The 21,533-nt window shown below is 48.4% G+C and overlaps 1 protein-coding gene across 1 annotated transcript; it reads left to right on the forward strand.

Annotated features, from left to right (window-relative positions):
* The first annotated feature begins 5,796 nt into the window (after positions 1-5,796).
* UNC119B (unc-119 lipid binding chaperone B) lies at positions 5,797-19,586 on the forward strand. Its single transcript, XM_025403652.1, has 6 exons — positions 5,797-6,074; positions 8,641-8,754; positions 12,328-12,439; positions 12,570-12,742; positions 15,541-16,151; positions 16,468-19,586. Exons 1-5 carry the CDS (start codon positions 5,831-5,833, stop codon positions 15,651-15,653), a joined length of 756 nt encoding a protein of 251 aa, XP_025259437.1. The 5' UTR covers positions 5,797-5,830; the 3' UTR covers positions 15,654-16,151; positions 16,468-19,586.
* Positions 19,587-21,533: the final 1,947 nt, after the last annotated feature.

Consider the following 21,533-nt stretch of genomic DNA (forward strand, 5'->3'; position numbering starts at 1 on the left):
ATTTTATTTTATTTATTTTTTTTTTTGAGACGGAGTCTCGCTCTGTCGCCCAGGCTGGAGTGCAGTGGCCAGAGATCTCAGCTCACTACAAGCTCCGCCTCCCGGGTTTACGCCATTCTCCTGCCTCAGCCTCCCGAGTAGCTGAGACTACAGGCGCCCGCCACCTCGCCCGGCTGGTTTTTTGTACTTTTTAGTAGAGACGGAGTTTCACCGGGTTAGCCAGGATGGTCTCGATCTCCTGACCTCGTGATCCACCCGCCTCGGCCTCCCAAAGTGCTGGGATTACAGGCTTGAGCCACCGCGCCCGGCCGGGATTACTATTTAATGCTGTAGTCCTCTGTTTTCCTTCTTCCCCCAAATAAAGTGTGAGTATATGTAATTTTCAAAAGACATTTTACAAGAGCCTTTCCCCACACCTCAAAAAATTTGATGTGGAAAGACAGATTGGAGGTTACACCCCTAATTTTTCCTACCCCTTTAAAAAATGAAATTATAGGCCGGGCGCGGTGGCTCACGCCTGTAATCCCAGCACTTTGGGAGGCCGAGGCGGGCAGATCACGAGGTCAGGAGATCGAGACCATCCTGGCTAACACAGTGAAACTCCGTCTCTACTAAAAATACAAAAAATTAGCCGGGCGAGGTGGCGGGTGCCTGTAGTCCCAGCTACTCGGGAGGCTGAGGCAGGAGAATGGCGTAAACCTGGGAGGCGGAGCTTGCAGTGAGCCGAGATCGCACCACTGCACTCCAGCCTGGGCGACTGAGCGAGACTCCGTCTCAAAAAAAAAAAAAAAAAGAAATTATGGCCGGGCGCGGTGGCTCAAGCCTGTAATCCCAGCACTTTGGGAGGCCGAGACGGGCGGATCACGAGGTCAGGAGATCGAGACCATCCTGGCTAACACGGTGAAACCCTGGCTCTACTAAAAAGATACAAAAAATTAGCCGGGCGAGGTGGCGGGCGCCTGTAGTCCCAGCTACTCGGGAGGCTGAGGCAGGAGGATGGTGTGAACCCGGGAGGCGGAGCTTGCAGTGAGCTGAGATCCGGCCACTGCACTCCAGCCTGGGCGACACAGCCAGACTCCATCTCAAAAAAAAAAAAAAAAAAAAAAAGAAATTATATATATTTCCTTCCTTTTACCATTCCTTTCTTTATTTCCTTCTTCTCTTGTTTCATTCCTTTCCCCGCCCCGCCCCCCCCCCCCCCCCCCCCCCCCCCCCCCCCCCCCCCCCCCCCGCTTTCTTACAGTCTCACTCTGTCACCCCTCGAACTCCTGGCCTCAAGCGATCCTCTGACCTTGGCCTCCCAAAGTGTTGGTATTACAGGTATGAGCCACTGTGCCCAGCCCGTCTATTCCTTTTAACCAAAATTCATAGGTAGCGCCCAGAGAGAGTACAAGTTCTGACTCATGTGGCAGTATTTAATTAAAAAAAAAAAAAAAAAAGCCAGGCGTGGTAGTTCACGCCTGTAATCCCAGCACTTTGGGAGGCCGAGGCAGGTGGATCACCTGAGGTCAGGAGTTCGAGGCAAGCCTGACCAACATGGTGAAACCCCGTCTCTACTAAAAATACAAAAATTAGCTAGGTGTGCTGGCAGGCACCTGTAATCCCAGCTACTCGGGAGGCTGAGGCAGGAGAATCGCTTAAACCTGGGAGGTGGAGGTTGCAGTGAGCCAAGATTGTGCCACTGTACTCCAGCCTGGGTGACAGAGTGAGACTCTGTCTCAAATAAATAAATAAATAAATAAATAAATAAATAAATAAATAAAAAAGGCCAGGTGCGGCCAACACTTTGGGAGGCCAAGGCAGGTGGATCACAAGGTCAGAAGATTGAGACCAGCCTGTCCAACATAGTGAAACCCTGTCTCTACTAAAAATACAAAAATGAGCTGGGTATAGTGGCACATGCCTGTAATCCCAGCTACTTGGGATGAAGAGGCAGGAGAATCGCTTGAACCCAGGAGGTGGAGGTTGCAGTAAGCTAAGATTGCGCCACCGCACTCCAGTGCGGGCGACAGAGTGAGACCCGTCAGAAAAAAAAAAAAAAAAAAAAAAAATTTGATTAAGTTTGAGGTTGCTTTTAAATTTTAAAAGGAAGTAAGACAACTTTGGCATAGAGTTTGCCTTCCAGACACAGATCCAAAGGTATTTTCTTTTTTCTTTCTTTCTTTTTTTTTCTTTTTGAGACAGAGTCTTGCTCTGTTGCCAGGCTGGAGTGCAGTGGCGTGATCTCAGCTTACTGCAACCTCCGCCTCCCAGGTTCAAGCAATTCTCCTGCCTCAGCCTCCCGAGTAGCCAGGACTACAGGCGTGTGCCACCACGCCCGGCTAATTTTTGTATTTTTAGTAGAGGCGGGGTTTCACCATATTGGTCAGGCTGGTATCGAACTACTGATCTTGTGATCTGCCCGCCTCGGCCTCCCAAAGTGCTGGGATTACAGCCGTGAGCCACTGCACCTGGCCGGTATTTTCTTTTTAAAAAAGTATACAAGGTCAGGCGCGGTGGTTCACGCCTGTAATCCCAGCACTTTGGGAGGCCTAGGCAGGTGGATCACGAGGTCAGGAGATCGAGACCATCCTGGCTAACACGGTGAAACCCCGTCTCTACTAAAAATAGAAAAAATGAGCCGGGCATGGTGGCGGGTGCCTATAGTCCTGGCTACTTGGGAGGCTGAGGCAGGAGAATGGCGTGAACCTGGGAGGTGGAGCTTGCAGTGAGCCGATTGCGCCACTGCACTCCAGCCTAAGCAACAGAGTGAGACTCCGTCTCAAAAAAAAAAAAAGAAAAAGTATTCAAGCAGCCCATGATTATATGCTTGAGATGAAACAGTACAGAAAAAAACAGTACAGAAGTAGTTCTAAAATGTCAAAAGTGAATATATTTCCTTTAGCCTCTTCTGATACTCTCCTCCCCAGAGGTAATCAAGGTTCATGTTTTAATGTATATCCAGACCTCTTCCTTTACAATTACAAATACATATTTATATCTATATCTATGTCTGTCTGTCTAGTTTTTTTTTTTTTTAGATGGTCTCACTCCCATGGCCCAGGCTAAAGTACAGTGGTGTGATCACAGCTCACACAGCCTTGACTTCCTGGGCTCTGGTGATTCTCCCACCTCAGCCTCCTGAGTAGCTGGGACTACTGGCATGCACCACCACGCCCAGCTAATTTTTGTATTTTTAGTAGTGACGGGGTTTTGCCATGTTGCCCAGGCTGGTCTCGAACTCCTGGGCTCAAGCAATCTGCTCACCTTGGCCTCCCAAAGTGCTGGGATTACAGGCATGAGCCACCACACTCAGCCCACATCTAAATATTTATATACTTTCCATGTTAAATAAATGGGATTCTCAGCTGGATGCGGTGAGCTGTGATTGTGCCACTGCACTCCAGCCTGGGTGACAAGAGTGAGACCCTGTCTTAAATAAATAAATAAATAAATAGGATTCTGTGCCTTGCTTTTTGCCCCACTTAGTATATGTTTGAGATCTTTCCATACATATATATATATATATATATATCTCATTTTTAAAAAACAGTTCTATGTAACATGAATGGATACAAATGTAATATATTGAAATTTGTCAATATTATAAATCTCTGTGCATACATGTAGGGTATATTCCTGGATGTGGAATTGCAGGTGAGGAGGTTACATTTGCCATCATCCCTAGAAAGAGAAAAGCCAGGGTCCAAGTAACTAATCTTGGTGCTATGGGAACAAAGTTTCCGTAAACAAGTATATGAGAAATGGCCACATGCTAAACCACCCTCTTGGCCATTCACAATCAGGTAGCATATTAAAAGTTCTGGAAATTCTTCAGTAACCACTCTGTTGAGTGGTTTAACAAGAGTTGTTTGCAAAAGGAAAGACTTTAATTCTTTGTACACATTTATTAAAGTCTCCCTGAACAGTTAGTTAAATGCCACCATATGCTAATCTCTCAAAGACAGTACAGCATTTGGGTAGGAACTTGGCCACACACTGTGCCACCCAGTTGGGCAGCTGGGGTGGGGTCAAGTGTGGACTTTGTTCAGGAACCAAGAGATGCCTGTCTTGGTGGCTTTGGTGAGAGGGACTCAGCAAGGAAGGCCTGGCAAGAATGTCAGGAGGCCCTAGGGGAGGGTTGCAATTTTACTGTAGCCTGGCTGAGAGGTGACGTCAGACCTAGCAGACACACTGCATCAATCAGGCCCAGGCCTCCAACACAGAGCAGCACAGATCTAGAATCCCTAGAGAAGGAGCCCCTTGGGGTGGAAAAGGGTAGACCATATCCCCCTGTTGACCCACTTCTGGCCAACTGGTGAGGTCATGGCTAACTTTCAAAACTCAGTGTGGATGTTGCCTCTGTGAAATCTTCCCAAGCCCCCAGGCTGTTACAGCCCGGTCAGTATAAACCACTCCTGTGTGTTCTCCTAGCACCTTTGCTGCATCTTTTAGTGCAGTCAGTGAGTCTAGTTTGTCTTCCAGTTCATACTAACCTGCCTTGTGAAGAGGAAGGGTCACATAATGAATTGTGTGCTTCACAGTCTTCTCTAACAAAAGTGGGAGCTCCTCCACAGTGGGATACTGTCCAGGCTCTCATTCAGTCATTACTGAGCACCTACCACTTGTCAGGCATTAGCTGAACTGCTGGGAATTCAGGGGTGAGGCAGACCCAATCCCTGCCCTCACTCTTACATCTCCTGTAGCCTAGCCCAATGTCTAGCCTAGGGCCTGGCACAGTGGGGCTTATGGATGGCAATCTCATTGGAAAGTTTGTTTTGAAACTGCCTTTGCAAAACAAGCAGTGCTTTAACTTACCTTCTATGCTAAATGTATTAAGAAACATTTTCTCAAGATGCATTGTCCACTAATAGTTTAGTGTTGAAGAACAGGCCTTGGGTCAGATGGACCTGGATTCAAATCCTTGTTCCCTGCTCTTACTGCTTGAGGGACTTTGGACATATTACTTGACTTCTCTGAACTTGAGCTTCCTGATCTGTAAAATGGAGACAGTAACACCTCACAGAGTTGTTGTGAGGGGAGGAGCCTGCCCTATAGCAAGTGTCCTGCCACATAGCAAGTGAGCAGTAAACACTGGCCATTCTTCTTGTTGGTGTGATTACTGGGAATTGGTTGCCATTGTGATGTTGGGACTGGTGATGGAACTCTTGGATTGAGAATGCCGAGATGGTGCACTGAAGATTCTGTGTGCTCTTTCAGACCAGGAGGAGGATGAGGAGGAGGAAAGTTTATATGACGTAAATTCATTTGACCGTAACATATATATTTAAACATCGTGAACGACCTTGGGGGCCTGATAGGGAGTGGGGATGCTAAGGCTCCAGCCACCCCTAGGCCCTCCACCTGGCAGGACCAAAGTTGGGGCAGTACCCGCAGCACCGCCCCCCGGGCCCCGCAGGAGTGTGCAGTCACCTTGTTAGGCCTATGTTGGCTGGCCCATCACTCCTGGCCTGCAGTCTCCCAACCCTGTGGCGGCAGCAGCAGCATTCCCTGAATGGATCAAAGGCTGCCTTGGTGTCGTCTGCTGAGTTGCTATAGGAGTCAGCCCAGGGCTGCTCACGTGCACCTCAGGTTGCTGATGGCAGCTCTAGTTATTTGGCGATGGAAGTTTGGGAGGCGTGGGCCTTGGTCCATTCTGTGCGAAAGGGAATTCCACCGCCCACCGGGCCCCCGCTCCCGCCCCCGGCCCCGCCCCGCTCAGCCCCGGGCCCCGCCCCCTCCCCGCCCCCTCCCCGCCCGGCCCCGGGCCCCGGGCCCCGGCCCCGGGCCCCGCCCCCGCTCTCCATAGTTACCGCGCTGTGGAGGCGGCGGCCATCTTGGCTGCGGAGCGATGAGCGGGTCTAACCCGAAGGCTGCGGCCGCGGCTTCGGCGGCTGGACCCGGGGGGCTGGTGGCTGGCAAGGAGGAGAAGAAGAAGGCGGGCGGCGGCGTCCTGAACCGTCTGAAGGCGCGGCGGCAGGCGCCCCACCACGCGGCCGACGACGGCGTCGGGGCAGCGGTCACGGAGCAGGAGCTGCTGGCGCTGGACACCATCCGGCCCGAGCACGTCCTGCGCCTCAGCCGAGTCACCGAGAGTGAGTGCCGCGCGGGCCGCGCCCTCCCCTCGCGCCGTGCCCCGGCTCCCGGAGCCTTCAGCGGACCCGGCCACTCGACCAGCTCGCGGGTCCCCCCAGACCCCCTCGGCCGGCCGGGCTGCACTTCCCGCTGCCCCGCCGGCCGGACTCTGCCCCCGCCACGCTCACGTTGCTCTGGTGGGGAAGGACTCTCCTGGGCTTGACCTCATTCCTGTGAGTCCGGCCACGCTAGGATGCCCCTCGGCCGGTCGGCTCCCCAGTTCTGCCGGACCTGTTTGGGTAGAGGGCCCCGTTCAGCTGAACTGAACCCTCCTGAGCCGGCCGGGGGCCGAGGTCCCCTCATAAATGGGCCCTTGGACCCTCAGCCTGGAACCCCCGGCCATCAGTGAAGTTAGCGCTCAACCAGGCGCCCCAGCCCTCTGGCAGGCCAGAAGCCTTACCTGCTTCCTCCGCCGGCCCCATTGCAGCCCTCCCCCATTGCAGCCTGCCGGGCCTCCCTCCCGCTTTGGGTCCGGAGCGTTGCCCCTTAGTGTGCAGGTGGGTTCTTCCTCAGACACATAGCCGTGGCATTTCCTGCTCATTTAAAACTGTGCCACATTAAAACAAAAATAAAGTTTCAGTTTGTGTACAAACTCCGACGTGTGAATCCTGCTTTTGACATTCTCGTGAATTAAGAATGATTTCAGGGTTTCAGAAATGCGTTTCCTGCACAAAAGGCAACCATCCTAAGCTTTTTCGTTGATAGGAGGATGGGTGGGAAGAAAAATGTTGCCCAGTCCCTGCCCTGGGTGATCTGGTGATCTCCCTTTTTCTGTTCTCTGCCAAGCCAGTCCCCGAGTTGACGTCTTTTCTCTTGCTGCTGTTTTCCCTGCAGGAGTGTGCACTCACCTGGTTAGGCCCATCTTGGCCTGCCCATCACTCCTGGCTTGCAGTCTCCTAACCCGGTGGCAGCAGCAGCATTCCCTGGATGGATCGAAGGCTGCCATGGTGTCTGCTGAACTGCTATAGCAGGCAGCCCAGGGCTGTTGAGGTTCACCTCAGATTGCCGATGGCAGCTCTAGTAATTTGGGAATGGAAGTTTGTGGGGAGTGGGCCTTGGTCCACCCAGCGAAAGGGAATTCCCATCTCCTAAAAGAGTTTTAATTTGATTCTAGATATTTGGATGCCCCCATTTCCCAACACTGTTTGGGTTGGGACTGTCTTTAGCAGGCCTGAGCATATCTTTAGACATTCTTGCTATTTAGACATTCTTGCTAGTTTTATTGAAACAGTGAGTGTGAAAAAGCTTTTTTTCTGAACCAGTTTTCATTTGGGGCTCTGAAAGTACACACATGCTCAGCACCTGGTCTTGGTAACCTCATGCCCTCTCTTGTCACCCAAGTGAATTAGGGTTTTCTGTGCCTGGCCCTAAACAGGATTCTCAGTGGGCACTCAGATCCTATCTGGGGGCTTGGGATTGTTGCTCATTGTCCAAACCCACCTGTGCAGCTTCTTAGAGAGAGCCTGGCAACCTCTTTGTTACTCTTCTTAACGTCTTGTTCATTCTATCCAGCAGATATTTGAGTACCCTCTAAGGGTCCAAAGCCGATGTTAGCCTTTTTAGCAGTTACAGAATAATCAGTAGTTGTCAAGTTTGCCATCTTACTAAAGAGACAACTTGTAAAACACGAAAACAACTAACTCAAGCAATAAAAGATCAAGTATCAAAATGAGTTGTGGAGAAGGTGCTATCCGGAATAATCCTAGAAAGAAATCAATGAAATTTGCTGTGATTAGAATTATTTGAATTTGCTGCTCAGGTTATAGTCGTTTGGGCCTAATGCCTTCACCGGCAGATGTATCCTCTTGCCTGGATATGTATAATATGTATGGTCTACTGTATGATTTTGTGTAACCCACAAACTAAGAATGGTTTGTACATTTTTAAATGGTTGAAAAAAACTTTAAAATCTTGAGACACGTGGTTATGTAAAATTCATATTTCAGTGTCCATAAATACAGTTTTACTGGAATATAGCCACATTCATTCATTTGCGTATTGTCTGGATGCTTTTGTGGCTACAATGATAGAGTTGAGTGGTTGTGATAGAGACCATGTGGCGGCAAAGCCTAAATTATTTCAAATCTGGCTCTTTACAGAAAAGTTTGCTGATCTCGGCTTTCTTACACTGACAGTTGGCAAACTAGCGTTGTATTATCCGCTAAGTCGGTTTAAATGTCTTAGATTGGAATTCTATAAAAAGTTCTCTGCCCTGTTGTGACATCCAACTTGATAGATAATGAAAGATTTTTAGGTGTTTCCAAAGAAATCCACCTTTTCTATCCTAGTTTCTAAAAGTTTTGTAATTTTTCATCCAAAGCAAGTCCTTGTTCTTTTTTTTCTTTGTTAGATCCCCTATTTCTGTCCATACAACTTCTGCTGGTGATAACACATGACAAAATTTTTGGGAGTATTTTAAGTGTATTGTGTAAGAAAAAAATCTGAGTTTGCTTCAAAACTTGAGAATTAAATAAATGGTAGTTTTGGAGGATTATTTAACAGTGTTGGTTTCTCTCTTGTTTTCAGATTATTTATGTAAACCCGAAGACAACATCTACAGTATTGATTTTACCCGCTTCAAAATTCGAGATTTGGAGACAGGGACAGTACTTTTTGAGATTGCCAAACCTTGCGTTTCAGGTAGGCCTCAACGTTGTAGTGACCAGTAGACAGTTTTGAGCCAAAGGTCTTTGAAACTCAAATCTTGGTGTGCCACTGCATCCTGTTTCTTGGACTCCAGTGTGTCCCTCTTCTGTGACTTCTTCCCGTAGCCTGGCCTGCCAGGCATGGTGGTTTGAAGCTGCGTTCAGAGGCTGATGTTTGTTGGATGTCTATTCTATGCTGATCACTGTGTTCCACATCTTTATGCACGTCAGTGTATGTAATCCTCACACCTCTGTGAGGAATTACTGTTATCTTCATTTTACAGTGAAGGATCTGAGGCCTAGAATTCCCAAGCGACACTTTCCTAAGGCCCTGTGCTGGTTCATCTTATGTTGCTTCCAGTTGGGAAAGGAATCCTTGAAATTAAACTATAATGAGGAAAACTCACCTGAGCTTGGAGCCCTCTTGGAGGATGATAGGGAGGATTCAGGTCCAGACATGAGGCAGTTTGAGCCATCTTCTCACTCTCCTTTACGTAGTGCCTTGGATTTCCCAGACCTGGTTTGGATTTTAATCTCAACCATTTTCTGGAAGAACAGACCCAGGAGCTCAACTACTTGGGGTTCCTTAAATTAGCCTCTGATAACTGCTTCCTGTGCTTGTGATAAAAAGTGCAGGGGTTATTCATTCTGACCAGGAGACCACAGAAGCCTTTGGAGCACTTCACTGGAGGTTTAGCGCCCCCTGGAGTTAGTCATTTGTTAGAATACTGGTACAGATACTCATAGTATCAGTGTGGTTTCTAAACTTACTTTGCAGTGTTTCTCATCTGATTTGCTACTTAGAGCCTGCAAATTTGATAAGGCCCCGATTTCACCCCTACCTGGTGGTATTTATGCCATCATAATCTAATACTGACCAAGGCATCTAAATGCTCAAGTTCATGGGTAGTTTTTGTTGTTGTTGTTGTTGTTTTGTGGGTTCTTTTGTTGTTGTTGTTTGTTTTGAGACAGAGTCTTTCTCTATCACCCAGGCTGGAGTGCAGTGGCATGATCTCGGCTCACTGCTACCTCCACCTCCTGGGTTCAAAAGATTCTCCTGCCTCAGCCTTCCAAGTAGCTGAGATTACAGGTGCCTGCCACCACGCCTAGCTACTTTTTGTATTTTTAGTAGAGACAAGATTTCACCATGTTGGTCAGGCTGGTATCGAACCCCTGACCTTGTGATTCACCTGCTTTGGTCTCCCAAAGTGCTGGGATTATAGGCTTGAGCCACTGCGCCTGGTTGCTCATGGGTGGTTTTTTATTGGGATGGTCACATCAAGACCAGCTAGCTTCCTGGGTCTATGGTGTTCTTATCCCTAAGCCACATATCACAGTACCTGGGACATTTCAAGGACTCCAGGCCTACTACAGGTATATGGTTTTGGATTAGACTCAGAATTGTCATTTCAGTATAAGACAGAACTGTTTCAAGAAGGTCAGCTAAAGATACTGTAAAGTATCTTGGTTTTCAGTCTTTCCAGTTTTTACATTTAAGGATCTTGATTCACTTGGAATATTTCCCACATTGAGGCTGGGTGTGGTGGATCACACCTGTAATCCCAGCACTTCAGGAGGCTGAGGCAGGCGGATCACTTGAGCCCCAGGAGTTTGAGACCAGCCTGGGCAACATGGTGAAACCCCATCTGTACAAAGTACAAAAAAATTAGCCAGGTGTGGTGGCACATGCCTGTGGTCCCAGCTACTCAGGAGGCTGAGGTGGAAGGATGGCTTGAGCCTGGGAGATCAAGGCTGCAGTGAGCTGTGATCACTCCATTGCACTCCAGCGAAGGTGACAGAGTGAGACCCTATCTCAAAATAAAGCAGTAAATATACACAATAGAATATCCTCACACTGAATCAGTACCTTTCTGCAGCACTTGTTCTGATGAATTTGAATCCCCAAGATTTGCTCTAACTCTCTCTGAATCACATTGTTGGAGCCAGGGTTTTAGAGTCTCTGGGGCTGAACCCCTACTCAGCCTGGTTGCCCAGTCGCTCTTGGGCTTGTCAAAGGCAGAGATGTTTGATGCTGAAAAAGACTTCTCTTATGTTGTACCCATGTACAGCTTAGACCTGGAGAAAATGTCCTCACTGGACACTGGGGGGTACTAACTCCTATTCACATTAGAATTAGAATGCTTATTCTCTGATTCTTTTTTTTTTTTGAGACGCAGTTTCACTCTTGTTGCCCAGGTTAGGGTGCAATGGCGCAATCTCGGCTCACTGCAACCTCTGTCTCACGGATTCAAGCGATTCTCCTGCCTCAGCCTTCCGAGTAGCTGGGATTACAGGCATGCGCCACCACGCCTGGCTAATTTTGTATTTTTAGTAGAGACAGGGTTTCTCCTTGTTGGTCAGGCTGGTCTCAAACTTCTGACCTCAGGTGATCCACCCGCCTTGGCCTCTGAAAGTGCTGGGATTACAGGCGTGAGACACTGCGCCCAGCTCTCTGATTAATTTTACAAATCTTTCATCTCCTGGGTTCAGGAGTGGACTAGACCGGAGACCAGCATTAACCATGTAGAGTCAGAGGCCCCCACATCTGCTTCACCCTTTCCCAGGTGGTCAAAGGGTTAGGCCTGTTATGACCTAGAAGTAGACATCAATTAAGGAACTATAGTATCCCAAGGCTGTAGGTCAATGTCTCCTATTTAAATAACAAAAGTATTTTTAGTGGTTTATCTTTGCAGCCTGTCAGAAATTTTTGTGTTCATTGAAATAACTTTGTTGATAAGTGTCAACTTTTGTAGCCTCATTCTTTTAGGTTGGTGCTAGCGCTTCAACTTGATTAGCTGCAGACCTAGGCTGTATCATATAGACCGTGTCAGGGGCCCATTTCCCAGCTTGTGTTTCAGGCTTCACCCTTAGGATATGGCGTAAGCTCTCAAACTATTTTTTTTTTTTTTTTTGAGACAGAGTCTTGCTCTGTTGCCCAGGCTGGAGTGCAGTGGCCGGATCTCGGCTCACTGCAAGCTCCGCCTCCCGGGTTTACGCCATTCTCCTGCCTCAGCCTCCCGAGTAGCTGGGGCTACAGGCGCCCGCCACCTCGCCCGGCTAGTTTTTTGTATTTTTTTAGTAGAGACGGGGTTTCACCGTGTTAGCCAGGATGGTCTCGATCTCCTGACCTTGTGATCCGCCCGTCTCGGCCTCCCAAAGTGCTGGGATTACAGGCTTGAGCCACCGCACCCGGCCTCTCAAACTATTAAAAAAGGCTAATCGCTTAGTGTTGAAGAATAGGCCTTGAGTCAGAGGGACCTGGATTCAAATCCCTGTCCCCCCCTCTTACTGTTGGAGGGACTTTGGACATGTTACCTGACTTCTCTGAGCTTGAGCTTCCTGATCTGTAAAATGGAGACAGTAACACCTCACAGGGTTGTTGTGAGGGGAGGAGCCTGCCCTATAGCAAGTGTCCTGCCATATAGCAAGTGAGCAGTAAACACTGGCCATTCTTCTTGTTGGTGTGATTACTGGGAATTGGTTGCCATTGTGATGTTGGGACTGGTGATGGAACTCTTGGATTGAGAATGCCGAGATGGTGCACTGAAGATTTTGTGTGCTCTTTCAGACCAGGAGGAGGATGAGGAGGAGGGAGGTGGAGACGTGGACATCAGCGCAGGACGTTTTGTCCGCTATCAGTTCACACCGGCATTTCTCCGCCTCCGGACAGTCGGGGCTACGTGAGTACCATTACTACTTGAGGGGAGAACATTCTGTTTGTTCACAGAGAAGAGTGTTTTCTGTTGGGTTTTGGGGTGGCTTTAGAGGAGGGAGGAGGCAAAGTCAGGCTTACAGAGATTTATTTTCCAGGGTGGAGTTCACAGTGGGAGACAAACCTGTGTCAAACTTCCGGATGATCGAACGGCACTATTTCCGGGAACACTTGCTGAAAAACTTTGACTTTGATTTTGGCTTCTGCATCCCCAGCAGTAGGAACACTTGTGAACATATCTATGAGTTTCCCCAGCTTTCGGAGGATGTCAGTATGTATCCCCTGACTCTTACAGCACTCTAGATTCTGAGGGCTACGAGGAACAAACCTTGAAACCCATCTGGTCCAGCGCCCTGGCTTTGTCTCATGGCAGTGCTGACATGATGCGTATCTAGTCATTTGACCTCAGGCTTCTCATTTCCTATTGCTCCTGGCTCCTGTTCCAAACTCTGACTCGGCCCCATATGGGAGCAGTGAAAGGTTTGTTTGTTTTTGTTTTTTTCTTCCCCCGAGACAGAGTCTTGCTCTGTCTGTCGCCCAGGCTGGAGTACAGTGGCATAATCTCGGCTCACTGCAACCTCCGTCTCCCGGGTTCAAGCGATTCTCCTGCCTCAGCCTCCTGAGTAGCTGGGATTACACCACGCCTGGCTAGTTTTTGTATTTTCAGTAGAGACAGGTTTTCACCATGTTGGCCAGGCTGGTCTCAAACTCTTGACCTCGTGATCCACCCGCCTCGGCCTCCCAAAATGCTGGGATTACAGGTATGAGCCACCACCCCCTTGCCCTATCGCCCAGGAGTGCAGTGGCGCGGTCTTGGCTCACTACATCCTCTGCCTCCTGGGTTCAGGTGATTTTCTTGCTTCAGCCTCTCGAGTAGCTGAGATTACAGGTGCCTGCCACCATGCCCGGCTAATTTTTTGTAGAGACGGGGTTTCACCATGTTAGCCAGGCTGGTCTCGAACTCCTGACCTCGTGATCCGCCTGCCTCGGCCTCCCAAAGTTCTGGGGATTACAGGCATGAGCCACTGTGCTAGGCCTGAAGGTTTTTCTTTTTTTTTTTTTTTTTGAGATGGAGTCTTGATCTTGACGCCCAGGCTGGAGTGCAGTGGCGCAATCTCGGCTCACTGTAAGCTCTGCGTCCTGGGTTCATGCCATTCTCCTGCCTCAGCCTCCTGAGTAGCTGGGACTACAGGTGCCCACCACCATGCCCGGCTAATTTTTTGTATTTTTAGTAAAGACGGGGTTTCACCGTGTTAGCCAGGATGGTCCCAATCTCCTGACCTCGTGATCCACCCGCCTTGGCCTCCCAAAGTGCTGGGATTACAGGCTTGAGCCACTGTGCCTGCGTCTGGCCAGCCTGAAGGTTTTAATAATACAGGCCATCCTTTTAGTGCCTCCTGTGGGAAGACAGTGCCTAAGGGAGATAAAAGGAGGCCTGTGACCATCCCTGGGACTCTGATCAGATAAAGCACCTCTCCTGTGCACTGTTAGTCATGGTTTTCCATTGTTTTAGTCATTGGCCCTTCACTTTTTTCTTAATCAGAGCTAGATGTGAAACTGCAGGCTAAATAGAATCAAGGCCCGAGGACTTCTTTTCCATTCCCTGCAGGATAGACAGTTGACTGGATAAAGTGTTGAGATAGATCCAGCAGGAAGGAATGGGGCTATTGCAGATTTTGGGGCAGGAGTGAGGTGGTGGAAGTACTGTCTGAGGAAGAGTGGCCTAGACCTGGGGAGAGCACCAGAGGGAGAAGGCTGCTGCCATGTAGCCTCGGCAAGGGAAGATGGGGACCAAACGAGAGAAAGAACGGGCCTTGTCAGTTTCTGCGACTTTGGCCTACCCACCTCAGGATCACATCCTTTGTGAACACATAGGGAAAATTCAAGGCATTTATGAGGGTGTGAATGGAATCCTGTGACTAATGATGCCTTAAGTTGCTTTGTCGGCATCACTGATTGTTCCTCTCAGAATCCCAGGTCCTTAGGAATTGTCATATTCTGAAAATCAGATACCCTTTACTCGTGTGGCAGTGCAGTTCCCAGGTAAAATGAGGATTGCTGAGATGTGGGGCAGGGTGTTGACGACAGCATCTGATTCAGACTTGAACCCCTCCTCCCAAGCTGACTGGAATATGTAGATACTTGCAAGAAAAGATGATGTATAGTGATTTTTTACCCATGAAGCTAAATCAGCCTGGAGGGCAATATTCTGCATATAAACCAAGTAGTTTTGGCATTGGTGGGTTCAAAGAACTTTAAAAAATCAGTTTCGCTTTTTGAGAACTGTGGTGAGCAACAGCACTTCCTCCAGGGGACTCCGAATGGCATGTAATCATTAACTCACAACTGATCAGAGGTAGTATTATCTTTACTCTCCAGTATGGTTATGGCATGTAATCATTAACTCACAACTGATCAGAGGTAGTGACTGTTAATTATCTTTCCAGTATGGTTAAAGAGGTCTGGGCAGTTGCTTGAACAAACAAGACTTTAGATCCCAAGACAAGCAGACCTATTGCTGGATCATTTGCAAGTTAATACCCAAAAGGTGTATGGAGAAGGCTCCCTGCCCTGTGTTCCTTGCACTCATTCCCACGTAGGATTCCTTGGGGTGTCAGGGGTGTGTGTGGAGGTGGGCACAGTGAGGCTCAGATTTCTGAATTTGGACTGGAATGTCTAGAGGTGGTCCACTGACCAGAGGCCAGGGCTGACTTTGGTCAGCTGAGAGCACTGAGTAAATAGGTTGGTGGGGTCCATGTTGGGAAGAGGGTGAACACATTTCCCTGGTATCTTGGCTGAAGAACCAGGCTGGAGATGACAGATGAGGCCATGGTGGAGAGTTGATTGCATCCTTACGCTGAAATGGAGATCATGTTCAGTTTGGGGGCCTCTGTGGTCTCCCCAGCTGTCAAGGACTGCCTCCTTGTGTTCTGATCTCATTATTCTGGCAGAGTATACTCTGAAGCGCTGGCTTATTTTGGAGGGGATACAAAGTTTTCTCCCACCTACCCTGTGGGGCAGACTCAAACATAATTCTTTGCTTTTTTTCCCCCTTTGCCTGACTTGCAGTTCGTCTGATGATTGAAAATCCTTACGAGACCCGCTCTGACAGCTTCTACTTTGTTGACAACAAGCTGATAATGCACAACAAGGCTGATTATGCCTATAATGGAGGCCAGTAAGTGCTGCAGTAGTAGATAGGGGAGGTGCTTTGCCGCGGCCACAAGATCTGGCACATGGAAGCGATTGAAGCTGCAATTTGTCAACACACATCTGGAACCTGGCCCCAGGAAGCCAAGGCTGGGGTGGCAGTTTCCTGTGCGCCAAAGGAGCTGCCAAACTGTGCTGTGTTTTCTTCCCCAGTATTTTTTCTTCCCTTTTTTTTTTCCCTGCCCCTTAGGTTGCAGAGGTACTATAGTAAAGTAAAAGGTTAGGATAAGGCTGCTGGAATCCAGACAAAAAAGTTTATTTTCCTGTGGTCTGGCTGCCTGTTGGTTGTCTTGACAAGCCTTTGTGTCTCCAGGCATAGCTGTGCCTGGTGAGAAGGCTCCGGCCAGGCCCACCAGCAGTTCAGCAGCTTTTAAGGTTCCTGGGTGCTCTGGGAAGTGGAAAGGTAGGCCTCTTCCAGGTAGCTCCTCCTCTCACCTCTGGCATTGCCATCAGTGCAGTCTGCCCTCGGTCTGTGTGAAGTCTTTTTTTTTTTTTTTTTTTTTTTGAGACGGAGTCTCGCTCTGTCGCCCAGACTGGAGTGCAGTGGCCGGATCTCAGCTCACTGCAAGCTCCGCCTCCCGGGTTTACGCTATTCTCCTGCCTCAGCCTCCCGAGTAGCTGGGACTACAGGCGCCCGCCACCTCGCCCGGCTAGTTTTTTGTATTTTTTAGTAGAGACGGGGTTTCACCGTGTTAGCCAGGATGGTCTCGATCTCCTGACCTCGTGATCCGCCCGTCTCGGCCTCCCAAAGTGCTAGGATTACAGGCTTGAGCCACCGCGCCCGGCCTGTGTGAAGTCTTAAACCAACTGGAAGAAACTTGAAAGGGTGGGGAGGGAGGGGAGGTGCCAAGAGTGGAGGCACCAAGGAATGGGTGATGCTCCCAAGCTGAAGGGTCTACTTTGTGGAGAGGCTGCTGCTCTGTCTGACTTCCAGGGTCTCAGCCAGCCCCTCTGGGAATAGACCAAGGTTTCAGCCTGGCAGTACCTTCTATTCTCATTTTGGAGGACGGACAAGCTTGCTCTGCCTCTCCTGGCTCCTCCCTTCTGAGTCTCATGAAATAGAATGTGTCAGCTCTGCTCACGCAACAGTAGTATCTCTTGAGGCCAGAGCAGGTCTTGTATTTTGTTTTTTTATTTCCAGACTTCTTTTAGGGAGGTTTTATAAAATGACAGTGGTGTTCCCAGCATATGTGATACGCGGTTAGACTTCTGATAGTATTAATCAGCTTCCTGGGGCTAATCTGGCTTACGCTGGGAGGATATGCTTACGAATCAGCAGCAGCTTTCTAAGGAAGAGATGTGACTTTTCTCTGCACTGTGCAGCCTGGAGGATCGGCTTTTGATGGGGATTTGACTCCGAAGCTCTTTGTAGATTTCTTTTTTAGGAGGATTTTCCTATCTACCTTTCTACTGAAGTAGTTTCTGGAATTATCCTGATGGATCAGAGTTAAGTAATGCAGTCTGATCCTTCAAACTGCTAGTTAGAATTGTTTTAGGTGTTCAGGAAGGGTAAAATAGGCTGAGGTGGCCTGTCAGAGTGATGTGTTCTCAAAAAAGTTTACCTGCACATCTGTGGGCTGCTTTTGTCCTTAGACGCTTAATGGACAGACTCCACAAACCCTCTGATGAGATGATTGATGTGGCCAGGGTCCGGTTAGCATCAGTAGAAGGATGTCACTAGGAAGGGACCAGGTATCTGGTAAGTGACTGTGAGGTGTCACAGTACCTGTGACAGGAGAGTGTCCCGAAGTGCTTGGGAGAAAGGCTGTATGGGGGCCAGGGACAGAAAAGACAGTATGTGGCCACAGAAGTTCCTGTGCATCCACCACCAGTGCTGCCCCCTGTGTGGGCTCTAGAGAAAGTGGCCCCGAACCTTGGCCCAGTGCTTTGTACCAGGCCAGAGTCTTGGTGATGCCACGTGCTGGCAGCTTTCTCACTGAGAAGGTCCTAGCTTACCCCTGTGTGCTGGCCTTGGATTCAGCCCTGAGGGAGGGAAGAGACCATGCCTCCTGTGGAGTGGGTTCCTTATCACCAGACTGGCCACTCTCAGAACTGGCGTCCACTGTAAATCCAGGTGCCTTACGTGTGGCTCTGTCCCTTATGCTGCTGGGGAAAGCTGCATTGCCATTGTTCCCACCTTCTCATTGGCAGATAGATGCCAGCACTGTTAGCACTGTCTCCTCACCTTTTGTTTCTCATTGTGGCTCCTCAAATGGGATTTGCATGTTCCTGTCAAGCTTAACAACAATCCCTTCTCTCTTTGACAGAGGCCCACGTGGGAGAGTTTCTACTATTTGATATTTGAGTATTATCTGGGATGTGGTTCTAGAGCTGCCCAGAGCTGTGCTCAGTAGAGCGTGTCTTGGAACGTGCCCCTGGGCAGACTGTATCTAGTACACTGGTGAGCTATCTCTTATCTGTGGTGTTTGCTTTTGCTAGGAAGAGGATGTGGAGGAAGGAGGAGGTGGGCAGTCTGGCTTGAGTTGTGCTGTATCCTCTACCTTGTTAGCTTGCGTTAGTCTCACTGGAGACCATTTGCGGATAGTGCTTGGTCCATGCCCAGCAGGACAGGGCTTTGCTGCTTCTGAAAGTCTGGTGTTCTGTATCTGGGGCTGTGGATTCCTGTGTCTAGCTGCTCAGGAAATCTTGAGAAGCATTGCACTCTGGGGTGTTAACCAGTATGAGTTTGAAATTCAAGTCTTTGTACCTGAGTTGGGGAGAGAATTGCAAGGTATACTTTCTCTGAAAGTAATAGAACCAGTCAGGCTGCCATGTTATTAAGGAATCTGAACTGTTTATAGCAGTTACCTTGTGGGTGATACAATGGGAGGGGGCAAAAAAACTACCTGCATAGGGGACCCTGCCCTCTATCAAGAGCTGGGAGCACATTTCATCAGAGTAGCAGGCCCACCTGGTGCCACAGGGCCTGCCCTTCCTGCTTCTATTCCTTTGCCTTGCAATCTCCTGGAGAGAGCCTCTCTTCCTGTACAGCCTTTGGGCCAAAATGCCCTTCTAGCTTCTCCAAAGAAGATCCTAGTTTATTTCATTCTATGTTTTAAAAGGTAAACAGGACATAATAAGTAAAAGAAGTTTTGGGCTAAAGTAGGGTGTGTCTCCTTATGTATTAGCCCAATACTGTTTTGCAGAGAAAACATTTTTCAAGCATGTACTTCCTGAAGACACGTCAGTCTTTGGGCCATTTGATTTCCAATACATAGGGTGGAAGAATGTGATTTGGGGCTGACCATAAACTGGAAATTTGTGAAATGGCAGTGATTGGGCAATCTTCAGTTTAGTTTTTCAGTTGAACTGGAACTCATTTCTGGAATGGATTTAATAGGCCGTGTCTAATGTACAAACTGGGTGAGTCCTGCCTTAGTGTGTCCTGCCCCACCAGTACGTGTCCAGGATACTCTTTTTTTCCCCTCTGTAAAGTCACTTTCTTCTGATGGCCATTGTCACTATGATGTCAGGTTTGGGGATGAGGACAGTGTGTCCTGAAATTCACAGGACTGACTCCTCACCCCAGTGCACGAGGATTCCTGTGGCATAAGGTGCTGCTGTACCTAATGTAGGAGCCTAATCATTGAACCATTGTGTTACATTCCATGTCACAGAACATCTCAGCCTCAAGAAGGATTTGGTGGAGGTGAATTTACCCCTTGTTTTACAAAGGACCGTGTAAAGTCATTGAAGTTGTGAAAGTCTATTTTTTTTTCCTGTAAATCTATTTTTTACAGAATATAAGAAACATCAGTGACCTGATCTGTCCTTCCTCCTCCTTCCCGCTTCCCCCAAAATCACATTCCAGTTTTTATTGTCTTTGTGTCCAAAGTAAACTAGGTGACTTATTTGTATAAAATGTTATTTTGCCACAAGAGACAGTAATAAAGATTTTCACAGTACGTCTCCCTCATCCTGTCTCCTGATTGTTGGGGCACTTGTGTTGCTGAGGGGAGCAGGGGCGGGTGGGGCCTCCAGGTTTCTCTTACTTTGGCTATTATGTGGCCCTTCTGTAAGTAGTTTAACTAGAGTATAGCTGGCTTCTAGGGTGATTGAGGAATTGTACTGGACTTTAGGCTTAATGTTTTTGCTTTGTATTTTTCCAGGGTGAGTGGCTTTGTAAATTGAAAGTTTACATGCACATTTTAAAGGTAGGCTTTTTTTTTTTTTTTTTTTTTTTTTGAGATGGTATTTCACTCTTTTTGCCCAGGCTGGAGTGCGATGGCACGATGGTGGCATTGCACTCCAGCCTGGGCAAAAAGAGTGCAGTGGTGGCTTACTGCACCCTTTGCCTCCCGGATTCAAGTTATTCTCCTGCCTCAGCATCCCAAGTAGCTGGGATTACAGGCATGTGCCACCACACCCGGCTAATTCTGTATTTTTGGTAGAGACAGGGTTTCCCCATGTTGGCCAGGCTGGTTTTGAACTCCTGACCTCAGGTGACCAACCTGCCTCGGCCTCCCAAAGTGCTGGGATTACAGGTGTGAGCCACTGTGCCTGGCCGTAAAAGTAGGCTTATAAGGAATACTTTACAGTAAAATTTACCTCACTTAAGAGTACCAATGCATTTTGAGAAATGAATAGTCTTATTACCCATCACAATCATGATATAGGACATTTCCATCGTACCCACTTAGAAAGTTCCTGAGTTCCTTGTGTTTGCAGCCAGGTGCCTTCTCCCACCTTAGCCTCTTGCAACCACTATCTGATTCTGTCTCTATTGGAAAACTTGGATGCTTTTAAAATGAAATTTCACATTCATATTTACAGTCACAATTCTCAAGAGTCTCATTTAGATGCTCTGTGGCAACTGAAGCAATTATTGGCCTCTGCTCACAAACACAACTCACTCATTTCTCCCTTTTCTCCTGCTTTTTCATAGTTTCTTCCACCCAGGGCTGGTGCCCAGGTGGGATGACTGAAAGGTGAGGAAGCCCTTAGAGCATTTGCCAATGGGAGCCATTCATTTGACTTTAAAGTACTGAGAATTTAGAGGCGTTCTTTTAAATGCATTATTTAAAAAGAAAGGTAACACATTAAGGACTTTGCTGCATCTTTTGATTGGCTTTCCTCTAGGAAGTAGTGACCGAGGTTTCCACTTTCCTCCAAGAGGAAGAGACAGAATTTTTGGCAAATAGGTCAATGCTGGGAATATCCTGACTGGCTGAGTGCTGGGAAAGAAAGGCAGTTGGAGGGATATTTGGGTTCCTGGGAAGGCGTGGGTGGTGCCCAGGAGGCTATGGGAGTCAGAATCACACTTGCACAGGAGAAGACCCTTATGGGACAAGTAAAATCAGTGTAGTTTCTTGGGCGGGGCAAAGGCGTCCTGATGAGGATACTAGGGGTCAAATGTGTGGCTGGGCTCTGCCCCAATCAGGAGTGAGACAGGACTAAAGTGGAACCAGAGGGGTAGCAGCAAGACACAAGACAAGGTCCTTGAGCTTCTTGGAGCGAGTGGGGGAAGCAGATAATTTCAGATGCAAAGTGCCTTGAATAAACAGAACGAAAGATAGAGAGCCAGTGGGGGAGAAATGGCCTGGTGTGTTCAGCGCAGGCCTCCATGAGACCTGAATGAAGAGGGGGCATTCCAGACAAAGGGAACAGTGATCACAGAGGCCCCGAGTCAGGAACCAGCTAAGGGTCTTAGAGAAGAGCTGCCTCGTAAAGCTGAGCAACAATAACCAGGGAACAGTGGGCATGGGCCCTGATAGCCAAGGCAGGTCTTGGCTTTTTAAGCCATAGAATTGGATTTTAGGAGGGATGGGCCCGCCGACAAAGCCAACAAAGTTTTAAGCCGAAGATCGCTATCTTATTTATGCTTTAAAAAGACCTCTGGCCTTTCTGCGAAG

The sequence above is a fragment of the Theropithecus gelada genome, chromosome 11, assembly GCF_003255815.1.
Source record: "Theropithecus gelada isolate Dixy chromosome 11, Tgel_1.0, whole genome shotgun sequence".
NCBI classification, from domain to species: Eukaryota; Metazoa; Chordata; class Mammalia; order Primates; family Cercopithecidae; genus Theropithecus; species Theropithecus gelada.